The 15,852-nt window shown below is 42.1% G+C and overlaps 1 protein-coding gene across 17 annotated transcripts in view; it reads left to right on the top strand.

Annotated features, from left to right (window-relative positions):
- The window catches only part of svila (supervillin a), a 101,277-nt gene that overhangs the window by 47,188 nt on the left and 38,237 nt on the right, over positions 1-15,852 (top strand). For 12 of the 17 annotated variants that reach the window (XM_088072292.1, XM_088072282.1, XM_088072293.1 and 9 more), the window contains 8 exons: positions 1,626-1,717; positions 2,789-2,852; positions 2,965-3,107; positions 3,194-3,911; positions 7,407-7,490; positions 10,211-11,020; positions 12,257-12,424; positions 13,126-13,160. In XM_088072292.1, coding sequence (XP_087928418.1) covers positions 2,845-2,852; positions 2,965-3,107; positions 3,194-3,911; positions 7,407-7,490; positions 10,211-11,020; positions 12,257-12,424; positions 13,126-13,160 — 1,966 coding nt within the window. In that variant the 5' untranslated portion in view covers positions 1,626-1,717; positions 2,789-2,844. The remainder of the gene's footprint in view (positions 1-1,625; positions 1,718-2,788; positions 2,853-2,964; positions 3,108-3,193; positions 3,912-7,406; positions 7,491-10,210; positions 11,021-12,256; positions 12,425-13,125; positions 13,161-15,852) is intronic. The other 5 variants (XM_088072286.1, XM_088072294.1, XM_088072295.1 and 2 more) reach the window with 3 other exon arrangements.

Below are 15,852 nucleotides of genomic sequence, written 5' to 3'. Positions count from 1 at the left end.
AACCCCTTGCATGTACTGAACTTAGCAAGTGTGTTTTATTGCTTATGAACTGAACTTTTCATTCGTAAAGGGAGAATGTGCTATTTCCTTTCCAAAACACACATTAAGACTGATTGAGCTCCCACTAGACTGAAATGGAGATTTCCATTAAACACATCCTTAGAGTAGTACTTTGATTGTGGAACCATCCAGATAGCAGATATCAGATAAAGCTGTGGACTTTAAGACCGGGATCGTGTCCAAGCTCAGTGAGAAACTACAAGATAAGCTCATTGCTGCATGGCAGCGTAAAAGCCCCCTGCTGCAGTGTTAGAAGGATTGCTCAGCATCATGCTGTTGGCTGGGTGTCAAATACACCACCAGGTCTACACATTAGTCTCCAGTTAGAGAGATTTCTCTACAGTAGGGAGGACACTTGGTTCACAGTGCTTGACAAGTTGCTGCTAAACTGTGTGTGGATGTGGCTGTGACTTGAACACATTGTCCACATAAGAATTTGATGTTTCAGTCATGAAAGCAGATGCTGTTATGACAGAAATATGATGTATAACAGTGTGTATACCCCTCTGTGGTCACTGGTAGGGGTTCTCTCACTCTCTCAGACAAACACTCAAAGCAGGGCTTTTGCAGAGCTCAAGCGTGTGACTATTTAGTTGCATTTTGCAACCGTGGAGCACAATTGCGATTTGCAACAGTGAATGAATCCTCATGGTTAAAGGCGCTGCAGTATCTGTTTAACTTTCTGCTAAAGCTTTATGAAGCTTCAAGTCTACAGCAAAAACATCAACACTTCCGGCCTGAGATAACCATGTCCTTCAAAATAAAAGCACCATGGGTCCCACTTTGATTATTTAAATTCTAACAATACTGATAAAATTTCATTATAAAAGTACTCTAACTTATTTATAACCATATTTTATTAAATGTTATTATAACAGTTATTACATGACAGTAGCTACTTTATTTAACTTTATTGTAACTGCAGTTCATTAAGTAATTTTGTATTTTAGTTGTTAACATTAGTTAAAAAAATATCAAGATATATATATTGTGTATCGCGGAATAGCCTAAAAATATCGCAATATTATTTTAAAACCATAACGCCCAGCCCTAGTCACTGGCATGGACAAAGCAAAGTCATGTTTTCCCAATTCGTGCCTGTTTCCTACCATCAGTAATCTGCTGCCAGTTCATTAATAGTTGTAATGAGACTTTGTGGCTTTGAATCACATCCACAAATGACTTCAGTATGTTCCAGAGAAATTTGCTGTGTATATGTGTGAGGGTGTGACGAGGGTTAAACCTTCTCCTCTCTGGATAAATATTTAGGGCAGACTTGAGGAAATTTGCAGATTTGAATCCAAATGTATTGTTGATGATTAATTCCTTGTTTTTGCGGCTTCATCCATAATCCACCGGCTGATTGACTACATTGTTGAACATCATTCAAACCGATCCTGCTTCCAACAACATTTAGCAATGATTTGGATGACTGTTGAGATCCAGATTTATTCAGTGGAGCCCCTTTCAACTGCTTACACTGTCTCTCTCTAAACAATCCCCACACTTTCCCACAGCACAGCCCCCGTTTCAATAACACTTTGTATTTTTCCTGCACCCCTCAGCTTCCAGAAAGAATTCTCCTTCGACGAAAAAGACGACCCAGCAAAAAGCACCAAGGATATAGATGTTAGTCTCTTGGCCAGTCTCCCCAAAGGTGAGTAAGGTTTTTTTTCTTTATTTCTGCGTGCTTTGCAAATGGCCCTCACAATGTCAACTTTCCCAGGCTTTTTGAAAGTCACTGTTGTGCAACAGCAGCCTCTCTGCCAGGTGGATTCATGTCAAGAATTGTCTAAAACCAGTTTTCTACACAGAGTGCTCACACATATTGTACAAAATGAAACATTGCTCTCAGCTCCATTTACTCCAATAAAGAGAAATGGTCCTGCAGAGGTTTGTGGCCCACTGGATGCTGAATATAATAGTTTGACAAGCTGTTAAGGCCACTTTTTATTTACTTTTTACAAGTTGTGAATAAGGGAATAAGAAAGACTCTGTGGATGTGTAATTGTAAAGTGGACCAGTTGATATGGATCAGATGGAAAGGCAAAACTGGTCACTGAAAAGCATGATGTTCTGGGCAATAAGCCCATATGAACAAATATCCCTTTGGCCCAGCAATCAGTAGTGAAACTTATTGTGTAATAATACCTGGATTCACTGAGCAAATATCTTATTAAACCATTAATCTCACCTCGTGTCCTTTTACCAGCACAGACACATGTACAAAACATTCTGATAACATCAGCAGGCTCCTCATTTTTAGCTAGTGCTGTCTCATGTTTGCACTGGTTGAAATTACTTATGTTACTGTAACATGAATGTTAATTCCATACATTTTTTGATCAGAGGCCACAATTAAACTTTTTCTCTGTTGTCTAGTTAAAGATATACAATACACAATGCAGGAATGTTTTTTAATGTTTGTAAATACATTTTTGCCAGCAAAACTGAAAGTGAAAGCCAACCCAAGCTTTGTTGACTTAGCGTTTTGCCTTTCTATATTTCTGTGTGTGTGGCGTAATGCAAGTTTGATTTATCCAGTGGTAAATGTGGTTCCTGTTTCATCAATTTATGAAGAATGTTCACCTTTTTTGGATTCTCCGTTTTTGTGGTTGAAATATTCTTCGAAGGAATGCTTTGGTTTGATTAAGACGACACGACTAAGACAGATGTTTTCCTTTTATTGATCCATAACAATATTGTGTTTCTTATTTTCTCTCTTTAGTCTCTGAACTGAGGAAACGATTTGAAGGCATAACAACAAGCTCAAGTGACTGGGAAATGAACAGGTGAGAGGGGGGTAGTAAGTGTATGAAAAAGTCTGTTTTTTATAATGATAATGTTGTGTAGGATAATAACATGCCTAAGGTTATGTACTTCTTCCTTCCTGTCCGTGTGTAGAAAGGAGCGTATCGCTCGGCGGCTGGAAGGCATAGAGGGTGAGGTGCATCCGTCTCTGCTGCCCAGCTTGGTGGCCAACAGGCTTCTGGAGGAGGACACACCAAGATACACCAGGGCCTCCGACCCCTTTGAGCCCTGTGGTGGTGAGAAAAGTGCAGCACCTCCAAAATTTTGACTCCTTTTTGTGTCTCTATGGCGATAACTGACTTGAGTTCTCTTTGTTTTCTAGTTACAGTCCAGCGCTATGGCATGGAGGGCTTCGAAAGCCCAGAAATGCAGGTGAAGGCTCCAGAGCGACAGTCCAGAGCTCGATGCAGACCTGACCCTCAGTCCTCTGTCCACACTGAGCCTGTCTACACTTCAGGCTCCGCCCCCAGCGCCCCAGAGCTGGAGTCCAAGGCCGAACGCATTGCTCGCTACAAGGCAGAGCGACGCCGGCAACTGGCAGAACGCTACGGCATCTCTTTAGATCAGGAGCCAGAGCCGGAGCAACCTCCCCGCTACACTCGGACCCGTAAGGAGTCAGAAGGTTCAGAGAGACGAAACAGAGGGGACTCAGTGGGGGAGGACAGTCGGGACATCACTCTGAGTTCTCACACCAGCACCTCTGCCACTAGTCCACGGGCAGCACGCTCGGCCTCACAGCACCCCGACCCGGGTTATGAGACGGGTAGAACCAGGGTGGACTCGTTCTCGGAGAGGGAGAGGCTGATGAACCTGGAGAATCAACGCAGAGCTGCTCCTCCCGAGCCTCCGTCCTCGTACATGGATGTGACATCATTGTCCTCAGCTGCCAGGGCGCCCAACAAGGACTACTCTGTGACAGGGGTTCCACCCAGCTCACCCAAGCTGAGCAGACACACCTCCCTCTCTTCACCGAAACACGGGGCTTCTCCTGGGGACATATTCATCGAGCAGCAGGCCCACAACATCCTCAGCAGACAGGGGTGAGTGGACTCGTCACTTTTTCATCCATTTTTATCCCACATGTTTCTTTCCCTTCCTTCACAAACTCAGTCAGCAGAGTAGATATTAAGTCTTTCTGTGAAATGGCCCATCTCCTGTGCTCTGTCTTTAATATCTCATTAGCAGACCGTTCCCCCTGTAGGGTCCAGACCACAGCTTCCCCTCAAACCCACAGAGGTCAAGCCTGGTCCCCATGTAGACCAGAATACTGCTGTATCATTCTCTTTAATAGATGGACTTGCTGTAACAGGGATATCCATCAAACCAACTCCCCCTCCGTCCATCTCTGTCTCTGTCCCTCCTGTCAAAACGTGTCCAAGGTTGTCCTGTTGGCAGGACTGTTGTTTCATACCAGCTCAGGCAACTTGAGCTCGTTCTGGAACAATCATTTAGCGGAGATCACTGAGACCCACAGCTGGGCTTGTAAATCACAGCGCAGATTGATATAAAATGCTGTGCTTGTGTTCCAGAGGTTTCAGGTGGATCTGTTTGGGAAAAGCAAAGTGTTGTACTTTTTAAACTCCCAGAGGTACTCTGACAGGCCAAGCTGTTGCTATTTTGTTAGGAAGAGCTGTTTCCGAGGATGTTTGGATGGCGCGCTGGCTCTGTAGCTGATCCCACATTCTCAAAGAAGTATTTCTAAGATATAAAAAGAGTCCTCACATATAACTTGGCCTTCTCTACAGTAGAAAGATGCAAATATTTTTGAAATTGGTGCAACATGACCAGACAGAACAGAGAGAAAGGACTGTGATATTCACTTTTGCTCAGAAGGTAGAAAACCTACAACTACCAGAATGCATAAGATTGATCAACACTAATTGTTACATTACTAATAATTGCATTAATTAAAATACATTACTGTGAACATAAGGTATGTTTATTCCTATAGTGAGCTTTTCCCAACACTGTACTGTAAAATAAGGCACTCAAAGCACAACATGACAAAAAGGCTTAGCCTCAAAAAGTAACATTAAGCACTTTTATCATCTGATTTTAAATACCTCAAGGGGCAGCAAATGTTTATCTTTTAAAAGGATATCCTTAAAAGTTTAATGGTTTCATCTAAAGCTGATAGATTTGTTGCGGATGCAGACAAACAGTGCTAAGGAGTGTTCTGGCTCCGAAACAGATAGCACAGATAGCATCAGCATGCTCTTCTTCCTAATTTGTGACGCAACAATCAGCTGGCCCGGCCCAGGTTTTGACCAGATTTGACCCTGCAGTCCGTGTTGCTAACGAACAGATGAAGATGATTCAACCCACGACTACGCTGTCATTCTGTATCCCATGTTCCCCTCTGCATCTCCCCCTCTCACTGCTCCTAAATCCATCTCTCAGGTTTCAAAACTTGGCCAGCGTGTGTGTGTTTGCGGTGCAGGGAGGGTGTTGTGTTACCGGGCGGTTCAGTGTGACTCCACGGTCAGAACAGTGACCCACAGCTGGGCTTGATCAAGACCAGGGAGGCCTGATGGGAAAGGAGAGCATCCCCGTTCCCTTTTCTCTGAGAATCGCAAATGAGCGTCAAAATCCTATCTGACGTGAATGGCTAACTTTTGGCACGTAGAAGTAAAATGTTATGAACAAAACTCATCCTTTTTTATTACCCACGTAATGACCTGGAGTTTAAATGTTTTTTCTTGACCTTGGAAACTATTTCTTTTACTAGACACTGTTGAACACAATAGGTCTCATTCATGAAATTTTGGTAAATCTGTGTAGATTTGCACATAAAACACCTTGGTGCTAAAAACCTATACCTGATTCAAGAGCACCATGGGAAACTCAGATTTGATCATAGGCACGTGTGTGTCTTCATGAATGCCAATCAATCATAAACTGAGTGTGTGCCCTTGCTTGTCAGCAATTAGCATACATCTCCACCCATGAATAGCCAGTGACTAGCTTGTAAGGAGGTAAAAATGACTGTGTGTAGGTAGGTGCATCCTGTCGACCTGTCGGCTTGGGTCCTAGGTCAGTTCTCGTTTCCTCAGAACTGAGTGGACCCTCAAAGACCTCTGCAGTTTAGTTACGTCCCTGTCTGGTACAGCTTTTGGTCTATGGCAGGGATACTCAACCTGTTTTGTTTGGGGCCACTTTTGCATAATGACATTAGCCCAGAGGGCAGTCGCAGCAGCCCCATACATGTTTCTAGGATTTTAGGACATTTGCCATTTTTTTTTTTAGGACATTTCTAGGATTTAAGGACATTTCTCTGATTTTAGGACATTTCTAGGATGTAGCATGTTTCTCAGATTTTAGGACATTTATCTAATTTTAAGACATTTTGATGATTTTATTACGTTTCTAGTATTTTAGGGGATTTCTTGGATTGTATGATATTTCTAAGATTTTAGGACAATTCTCAGATGTTTGGACGTTTCTAGAATTTTAGAACATTTCTAGGATTTCAGGATGTTTCTAAGATTTTTGGACATTTCTTAGATTTTAGGATATTTTTAGATATTAGGACATTTCTGTGATTTTAGGACATTTACAGGATTTCAGGATATTTCTCAGCTTTAAGAACATTTCTGAGATTTTAGAACATTTCTAAAATGTTTGGACATCTCTGGGATTTTAGGACATTGGGGGTTTAGCTAGGACTTCTGTCGGGGGGTGCAGGGGATCCTCCACTGGCATTTTTTGGATCAACAAGCTCTATTTTGATGCTGTTTTATGCACTCTGGCACCTTGTGTATACTAAAATCACAAAAACAATTTCCAGTGTGAATGACTTCATTTTTTTAGCAAATTCAAAAATGTTTGGGGGGCCATCTGATACCCTATCAGGGGCCAGATTTTGCCCACAGGCCATAACTTGAGTATCAATGGTCTAAGGCAATATTTAGTTTCTGAAAGGTTCTCTCCCTCCTGTATTTTCCTCTTCCCTTCTCTCTGTCTGTACTCTGACTTTCGGACACTCCTTGATTGTGTCGAGCTCAGCCCTGGGCTTAATGGAACTGATTAGACTGTTTGTCTTTATGCTGCATCAGTGTGACTCATCTGTATTTTGGCTGTGGTGGAGTGAGATGGCAGCTGCATATTCGCTGCGGTTTTCAAGACCTCAGTTAGACAGGTCCTCTCTCCTGATACAGTGATGCATTGATAACATAGATGCAGCCTGTGGCCAAATCTGATCTAATGTAAGTTAAGTGTGGTTTTGTGGTTGTTGCGCTTCATTAAACAAACATTAAATAAGAGATTTATTGTTCATATTTTACTGCGTGTGATCGCTCCCTCAAAACCACAATAACAATGAGATGTCTCAGTGGGGAGTTTGGACTTGTATTCTTAGTAAGATCCTGCTGATGTCCAAGGCCATTCTCACTCTGGTCAAGCTCAATGTGAAGTCAATGGTGTGTGAAATGTAGTGCTGTTTGTGTATGTGCGCCAAGAAAAAGGCTGAATACTCTCTCCAGACTGAAACCCACCCACTCACTTACTTGTCTCCCACTGGGTTTTCATTGGCACAGTGCGAGGGCGAAACTGAGCACTGATTGGTTCCTCCAGACTGATGCTGAGGGCGATACCCAATCCCTCATCAACTGGCCCTCGAGGTACACCCAGGCTGGTTGTGTGTTACCCCAGTTTTACCCGCCATGTTGCCATGCTCACATTCAGCTGGACTTACCAAAACCCATCAACCCTACAGAGCAGTGCTTCTTAAACTGTCGGTCAGGACGGAGCCTGATATCCTTTCCCATAAGATAAAACCTCATTATCTCAGTGTGGGTCCTAGATTGATTAGAAGACAAAAATGTTTAAGAAGCTCTGCTTGAAGCTCTGAGAGTCAGCTGACACCACATCATGATCATCCTCATCACCCCAAGCTGCTGTTCCCTCTGCTTCAGACCATAACTTCATCTCACATGTTGCTGTGTTCATATAATCCCCATGTTAAAACAAACGTTTGCAGGAACGTGTTGAGCAGTGATGAAGGCTAAAACATGAGGTCGTGATGTTGCAGTGTTGCTTCTTCTCCTGGGCTTGTACTGACCTTCTGTCCTTCCAACAGTGACTACAGGTTTCTGGGCTGTTTCCAGTAGGCCTACCATGATAGTTTCTGTTGTGTTTGTGTTACACACACATTGGACATACACTGATTACATCACTTGCCCACCGCCCACGTTGTCATTTTGCCTTTTTTTTTAAAAAGAAATAAAATCCATTTAGTTCATTTTCCTGTATCAGCGCCCATGTTTATCAAATGAATGAACTAAAATTTGTGAAATACTTATGCGTTGTCTATAGGGTCGACCAAGACTGGTTTTGGCCGATACCAATAAAGAATATTAGTACTTAATGAGACAGATAACTGATATTTGGAATATATATGCATTTACAATAAGAATGAAAATATTTCTGTCGTAATATAGAATATAACAAACTCCAACACAAAACTTTGTTTAAATGCTTTTAGCAAATGTTAATCAGAACTGAAACTTGCAACATCATATACAGCAAGTTCCCAGCTACATTTTTTATAAAGTAAAGTGAAAATTGTAATTAAAAATGGATAAATAAAAATAGCTCCCTGAGGTTTTACAAAGTAAACGTTCTTCTAATGCTGACACTTTCTTTGAATGTTTTGCAAACATCCTTCTCTGGTGTTAGTTGAGTGTAATATGCACACTTTTTCATGACTTAATTGTATCGCTGATCATTAGAATAAAATGCCAATACAGATAATCAGCAAAATGCCCAATATCAGCCCCGATAATTGGCCATGCCGATAATCTGTCGACCCCTGGTTATCAATACTTAGTCAGATGACACAAGCAACAATTGCAAACTGAAATGGGCTTTTTCCATGACCACTTTTGGCTGTGCTGAGTCAGATCATGCCACGCAGATTTCTTTTGTCAATTTGAACATGCTGATCCGCACGAGAGATGGTCCTTCTATGGAGTAGGTCCAAAAGCGCACCTGATCACCTTCAAGCTGGTGGCGGTGATATCTTGCTGACTGCAGACAACACCGCAAAACCCCTCCTCTCCCCCTGAAACAACTCTGTACTTTTGAAGCTTCTAATTGAATCTCTGTGGCTTGGAGTTCAGTTTCTCTCCCACCTCCATGTACTGTATGTTACATATCTGCTTTATTTTACTGTTTCATGTTTGCTTTTAGCCGTATGCAGGAGTCTGTTAAGTCCCTGCTGCTGAAAACACACTTCCTTATTTTGCTGCTTCAAAATAAAAGCTCCCCCATTATTTTTACACAAAAGAATTTTGAGGAGACCAGGGGGGTGATACAGGAGCAATCCTCATGAGAGAAGAGGGAGATAAACGAGAGGAGGGAGCCGCTGTCAAGCCTGCGCCGTAGCCCAAAATGAAAAGAAAAAAAGAATGAAGCAAATTTAGAGAAAAGCACGCACTGCCACGACAACTGTTACTGTCCCATTTTGTTCAAAGTAAGAAGAGGATCTTAAGATCTGATGTTACAGATCAAACTAAGTGCTCCGTGCTCTATACGTATTGAGCATCACTGACAAATGTCTTTCTTGTAAATTGTCCGGTGTAATCTGTAACATTAGTGTTGTAATTTGATTAACCAGTGAGAAAATATCCTCACTGCAGCATCCTTAATTCTTGCCTGCTTCTGGCAAAGCTCTGTGCTGCAGCTCTCCTTTCAGTTATTAATTGTAGCATCTGCCATCCAATTAAGTATTAAAAACAAGCATAGCATTAAAGAAGTAGATTTTTTAATATCATGATTGTGGGTGCTGATATGCAAAAATGAAGTAAATAGGTTTTTATTTCTATTTTTTAAAAAAAGCAAAACTACAGTGAGAGCAGTGGCCAAGTAATGTAACCAGTGTTTAATCTGACCTTTGTGTAACACCACTAATGGCAAGCTGTGTTTCAATTTAGAAAAGATTTAGAAAATATTTGATCAAACAAAGCAAAATCTGATCAGGATTCAATGATAACTGTAAATATTATTTTTTGGTACTGGATTCTAAGGACACTTTGTGGTTTGGTACCCAGCCCTGAAATCAAACAAGAGAAAAAGTCAGCTCCTCCTTTCATGCTGTCAAGCAAACACACACACACACACACACACACACACACACACACACACACACACACACACACACACACACACACACACACACACACACACACACACACATACAGAATCACCTAGATTAGAGCAGGAGTTCCGAGCTGTGTTTGCTCCCTTTATCAGAGCAAGTACAGGAGTCAACTTTATGGGTTTAAGAGACATGCTGTGTTCATGTGGTACAAATTTTAACCCGCACTTTGTCTCCCTGAAGAATCAGAGTTAGGGAGAGGCTGGCCAGAGAGGAGGGCCGCCAGAGGAGCCCAGAGCTGGGGAATGAAGCCTCAGTGTACCGCAGACAGTTTCAACACCAGGCCCAAGCCTCCACACGCCACCACACAGACCCACCAGCCACCCAGCTGGTTTACTCCCATCACCCTCAGGCTCAGCTCAGCCGACCTGGGCCGCAGGGAGGACAAGAAGTTGGCGGTTACCCTAGTTATCTGTCCATGGCTTCTGGTCCCACGTCTAGAGGCGGACAGCAGCCAGAGGAGGAGACTGATGAGACAGAGGATGTGAAAACAGAGGGTCTTCTGAGGAGCAGGAAGGCGGTGCTGCCTTCTGAGATCCGCCGCAGGGAGAGGAGCACCGAGGACCCACGGAGAGGAAGAGGAGAAGAGGAACTAGGGATGTCCAGGGTGCTGAGTGTCAGCCACGCTGAGGCAGAGGATCCTGCAAGAGGAGGACACAGAAGCAGAGCCAGGTGGGACGACACAGATCACACATCCCGTCTGCAAGCATCAGAAAGCAGGCCCAGAGAGCGGGACAATGCCATTTATATCCAAAAAGGGATGGCCGCCACACACATCCAGCCAAGAGCAGCACATGCAGGTCCAGGAAGCTCCAGCACAGCCCTGAACCGCTCTGTGTCAGACGCCGGCGATCCAAGAGGGCCCGGTCACAGAAACCATGATCCCCGAGAGGTCAGGGAGGGGGACCAGGACAGCCGGGTGTCTGTGGCCCAGCTCAGACATTCCTACATGGAGAGCACTACCACCCCTCCGACTAGCCGCAGGAATGAGCTGTAGGTGGCAAAATCCAACCGCTGCTACTCACTGGCTGGCTTCTCTAGAGCTCACACTGGTGCTTGTTACTCGACATCAGCTGGCTACTAACAAGCAACTGCAGCTGGAGTGATGTCAACATCAAAGCCTAGTTTCTAATCTGTAGAAATGGCTTTCATGCATTAATCGCCTAACACTAAGCTTCCTATGATGTATGGTTTTTGTTCTTAATAACTCAGCTGGTTACTACGTGGTCCCGATGAACATGTGCATGCTTAAGCCATTAATAAATCTGCATGGTCAAGCTCACATTTAAAGGGATAGTTCAGGTTTTTTGAAGTGGGGTTGTAGGGGGTACTTATTCGAAGTCAGTATATTACTTACAGTAAATGTCAGTCGGCACAATCCCAGTTTGGAGAAGCAGGCAGGAGTCTGACACCGAAGCAAAGCTAAGCACTAATGTGGTTGGGAGGCTAACAACAAATTATTTTAGTCACTTAAAACAAGTTCAACCTAAAAAACATCAATATCAGTTTAAGTGTACGCAATATTAAGAGTATTTTTCTGTCAGACAGCCTGTTTTGACGAGGAAGACGGTAACAGCTTCCCATTTTTGCTCTATCAAAGACATATCTATCGAAGATTTGTAATTTGGCTCACTGAACATGTGAACTGCTGGTCTGATGCTGCTTCAATAAGTTAGTAAGTTTGTGTTACTGTGTGCCGGTGAATCCAAACTAACCCTTTTACAGGCTTCCCACGATCATGGAAAAAACTGGAAAAGTCATGGAGTATCTCAATCATGTTTCCCAGGCTTTGAAAAGTCATACACGTTTTGGAAAAGTCATGAAATTTTGTTTTGTAATGAAATTTTTCCAGTAATTTTCTGTGGATAATGTTCCATGTAATGTAACATAATGGCAAATTTATTTTCTGTAGCTGTCAATGTAACATAGTATGCTTTGATATGATGATCATGTCAGACTGCAGCCTGGTTCTCCAAACTGGGGGCGTACCGAGTGAAATCTACAGTTTGTAATATACTGTCTGTAGATAAGTACCCCATAGAACCACACTTAAAAAAATCTGGACTCTCTCTTTAAAAACCAATGATGTGAGTAATTACACAAACCTATGCCTCTGCTTAAATTATTTTTCTTTTGCTACCAGTCCCTCTCTATCTCTCCCTCATGTTGCTGTATTGTCTCTTTCCTTTTGGTACTCTGTTGGTCCCTCTCCTCCGGCGACCCCTCCAGTGAGGTTGAAGGGGACTGGGCGCTCGCAGGCTACGAGGCCCTATGGAGAGGGGAGAGGGACAGGGGGCGCAGGCCCCGGCAATATATCTGTCCCGGGGAGAGTAGAAAGACCTCAGAGAGGTTTAGGACGCAGCCCATCACTTCTGCTGAGCGCCAGGAGACTAATAGGTACTGCTCTGGACGCTGGAATGCATGGCTGAGACTGACGAATGCTGGGAAATATCCACATGATCATGCATGTCAAAGAAATCATTGATTTTATGATCTTTGATGCACATAAATTATGATTCCAATCAGGTTTTGGGGCACTATGGACTAATGATCACGCGATAAATGATTCTATTAGTATGTAGGAAGTCAATAATCAGATTAATACCACGAGCTGGTTCCCAGTGTACCACAGGCCAGTGGGCGTGACACACACTCAGACATGAACACATTCATTTTCTCCTTGATTCTCACTCTAACAATATTAGCTAACAGGGAAGCTTAAAGGCCAAAGGTCCGTCTGATTGGTCCTTGGCAGTGGTCATCACATGTGACCATACCAAGGAGGCATGAATTGGCCTTTGTTGGTAATCGCTCACTCAGACCATGGAACTGAGCAGACTTCTGTAATGCCTTCTAATTCTCCAGCTTAGTCTGCTCCACTAGACTGTGTTTCCCTTTTTCATTTCTTCTTCTAACACTCGCTGTCACATTTCCAGTACAACTGAAACGACTGCTTTCCACTGCATCTCCTCACCTCCTCAATGACTCTCCCTCCTGTCTCTAACAACTGGCCACCTGTCTATATGACTGAGTTATGCCTTGTTGCATGAATACCACCAGCTTTTGCTGATTGTCCTTTTCTTTTTGCACTTTTGAAGGTCCTGTGTGAGCTCAGATCTTGCCTCCACTGAAGGTAAGTCATTATTTTTTGTCAATTTTTCCCCATTTGAGGTTGTAGTTTGATATCCAGAGACTATCTGTAACAGGAAGTGGACATATTATGTGCACATTTTGTCATAAATGGTTAAAATGCATGTCTATTTGTTTGCTGAATGTACATGTAGGATTTATTGTGCTCAACATGCCTCCAAACATAAGCACTGTATATACACTTAAAGCTCCTGAACTCCTGCAGCCACTTTACACAAGTGTTACTGAAGTAATTGAATAAGCATGGCTAGCTTTAGTGGAATTATCAGCATGAGTGTAGTATGTCTTTGACCAATGAGATTAAGTGGCTGGGAGTTCCAGTTGCATAAGTCTGATGTAGGGATATGACAATTTATGATGACACTCAAAATAAGTTGAGGGTGGTGAATTTCTGTTGGGATTGGGATAATATTAATAACTGTTTCCAGCAGACACCCAACAAGACTGCTGGAAAACTAACAAAACAGAGACTCTGCAAAAGATCTTATTATGCATTGGCATGTTTAATATCCAAAGATGTAATGCCATTTCAAGTATTTGAAAGCCTGATTTTTCAAGATGTTTTTTTTTTCTTTAAAGGATGTTTGCAAAAAAATATAATCTGTTATGCAATAACAATATTTAACAAAATGTAAGTTAAAGTGATTCCAGTGTGTTTTAGTGCCATTTCAAGAGTTTTAAGAAAATTCTAATCATAATTGGAAAAATATTATTATTGCATTGATTCTAGCCTGGACAATCATGGCATGAAAATTCATGAAATTATCGTCATGTGCACATTTACAGCATTCAAAGTAGTGTTTTAGTACTCAAAATTGGTCTTTGTCCTTCAAGACGGGTCACAAGACCACTTTTTGAAGGTCTTCGTCTCATCTCAAACTCGACTACATTTTATACTAAATCTTGTCTTGGTTTCAGACAAAGAGGACATTGGGTTTTTATTTTAAATGCAGTTAAATGCTAAACTGTGCAGATGGTTAAATAGATTTCAGCTCCTAAGTGTTTGTATTTGTTTGCTTATAGAAAACAAAGGAAAGATCCTACACATAAAATTCACTTTTGCAATGTCTTTTTCATCATTTTATGAAGACATTTATACATACACTCATATATACTGCATGACAGTAAAAGAGATGGATGAAGGGGAGTCTTCATTTGTTTTCTGTGGGTGATTTAAGGAAATGAAGATCTTTTTGATCAGTTTGAGAAGTGGTTTCTGTGGTTTGCATGCTCCACATTTTACCGTAAATGTGTCATGCAGTGTAGGACTTACACTGGTCTGGTCTGACTCAATATCAACCTGTCATGGTCTTGACCTTGTCTCAACCCCTCAAAATCTTGGTCTTATCTCAGTCTCAATACACTTGAGTCTTGGTCTTGACTTGGTCTTGAAACATTCACACTATATTTAGGCTCTTTAAAAGGTTAGAATGTCCCCAAAAACTAACTGGAGGGTAAGATACCACCACAGCTCTCTGAGTAAATTGAATTCCAACAGTCTTTTGTTTTTGGATGGGCTGACTTAATGAGATCATCATGATGTGAAGTATCTAATTAAGTTTCAGCTGAGTTGCTTTCCATTTCAGTTAAATGGGCTCTGAATTATACTTACAGGGGAGTCAGTGTGGGACAGGTACCGTTATCTGTCATTCAGTAGTCAATAAATAAACAAGATGTCGTCTGTGTGTACAGTTGCCAATGAAAACAACATTATTATCTAGAGCTTCACTGTTGCCGCCGGCCACAAATGAGTAAAAATGTGACTTTCCAGAGGCTTTATGTCAAAGCTTTAAGAATAGACAGGGGGTGGAAGCCAAATGACTCAAATCTCCTCTTTTAACAGGAGAGCAAAGCATGTTGAGGTGGAGTTTATAGAGTCGTTATGGTGCTCACAGTAGCATAACAGCAGCTCCACTAAGGGCAGAACCAGCTCATCTGCTTCTTATAAGCACACACTCAGCTGAGACGCTTTTTGGACTGAGGAGAATTGAAGGGAGCAGAGCTCAGCACAGCGGAGTCAGTCAAAGGGAATAGTTATTTGGTGATGTCATGTCATATGTATTGCAGAGAGAGTTTGTGTGTGTGTGCAGCCATGCCTCTCGCACCTGTGTAGCTCTACAGTGACGCCAGTCACAGGTTTTGTGGTTTGTTTTCGCTCTAATAGTCTGTAGTGCCCCGAAGCCAGATGGTGCTGTTGCTGTAAAGTGATGAAGGTAAATGTAATGAAGATTATTGATGGATTTAAAGTACTTTACACTTAAAGATGTGTTGCTCAGAAAAGAGGAACTCTTCTTTTCCCACAAGAGATGGAATATTTCTGAGACACATAACAGTGAATTTGCTATCAATTTTTAGTAAAAAGTTGCCCCAGCAGAAGATGCCACAGTTAAAACTCAAATATAGGTGTTAAATGGTCATATCTTCTACACTGTAAATGTGATGTCATTGATATTCCACTATTTTGAGTTTCTTGAAAATATCATTTTATTATAAAACCAAACCCAGAGGAACAGTGCCGGACTTTGAAGCCAATTTGAGTTGTGAAATGATTCGTTTAACTATCGGGATTTTATCTATTCAGTCCAGTAACATCGTGAAAGTTAAATCCTTTCATTCAAGTTAGAGGAGGGCTGAATCAGTAATAGCCAGCTCAGCCAGCAAAGTCTCTGGTGTGC

This window comes from Plectropomus leopardus, chromosome 21, assembly GCF_026936395.1.
Source record: "Plectropomus leopardus strain MGB_pleo_1.0 chromosome 21, ASM2693639v1, whole genome shotgun sequence".
NCBI lineage: Eukaryota > Metazoa > Chordata > Actinopteri > Perciformes > Serranidae > Plectropomus > Plectropomus leopardus.
This window is presented reverse-complemented; position numbering and strand designations above follow the sequence as displayed.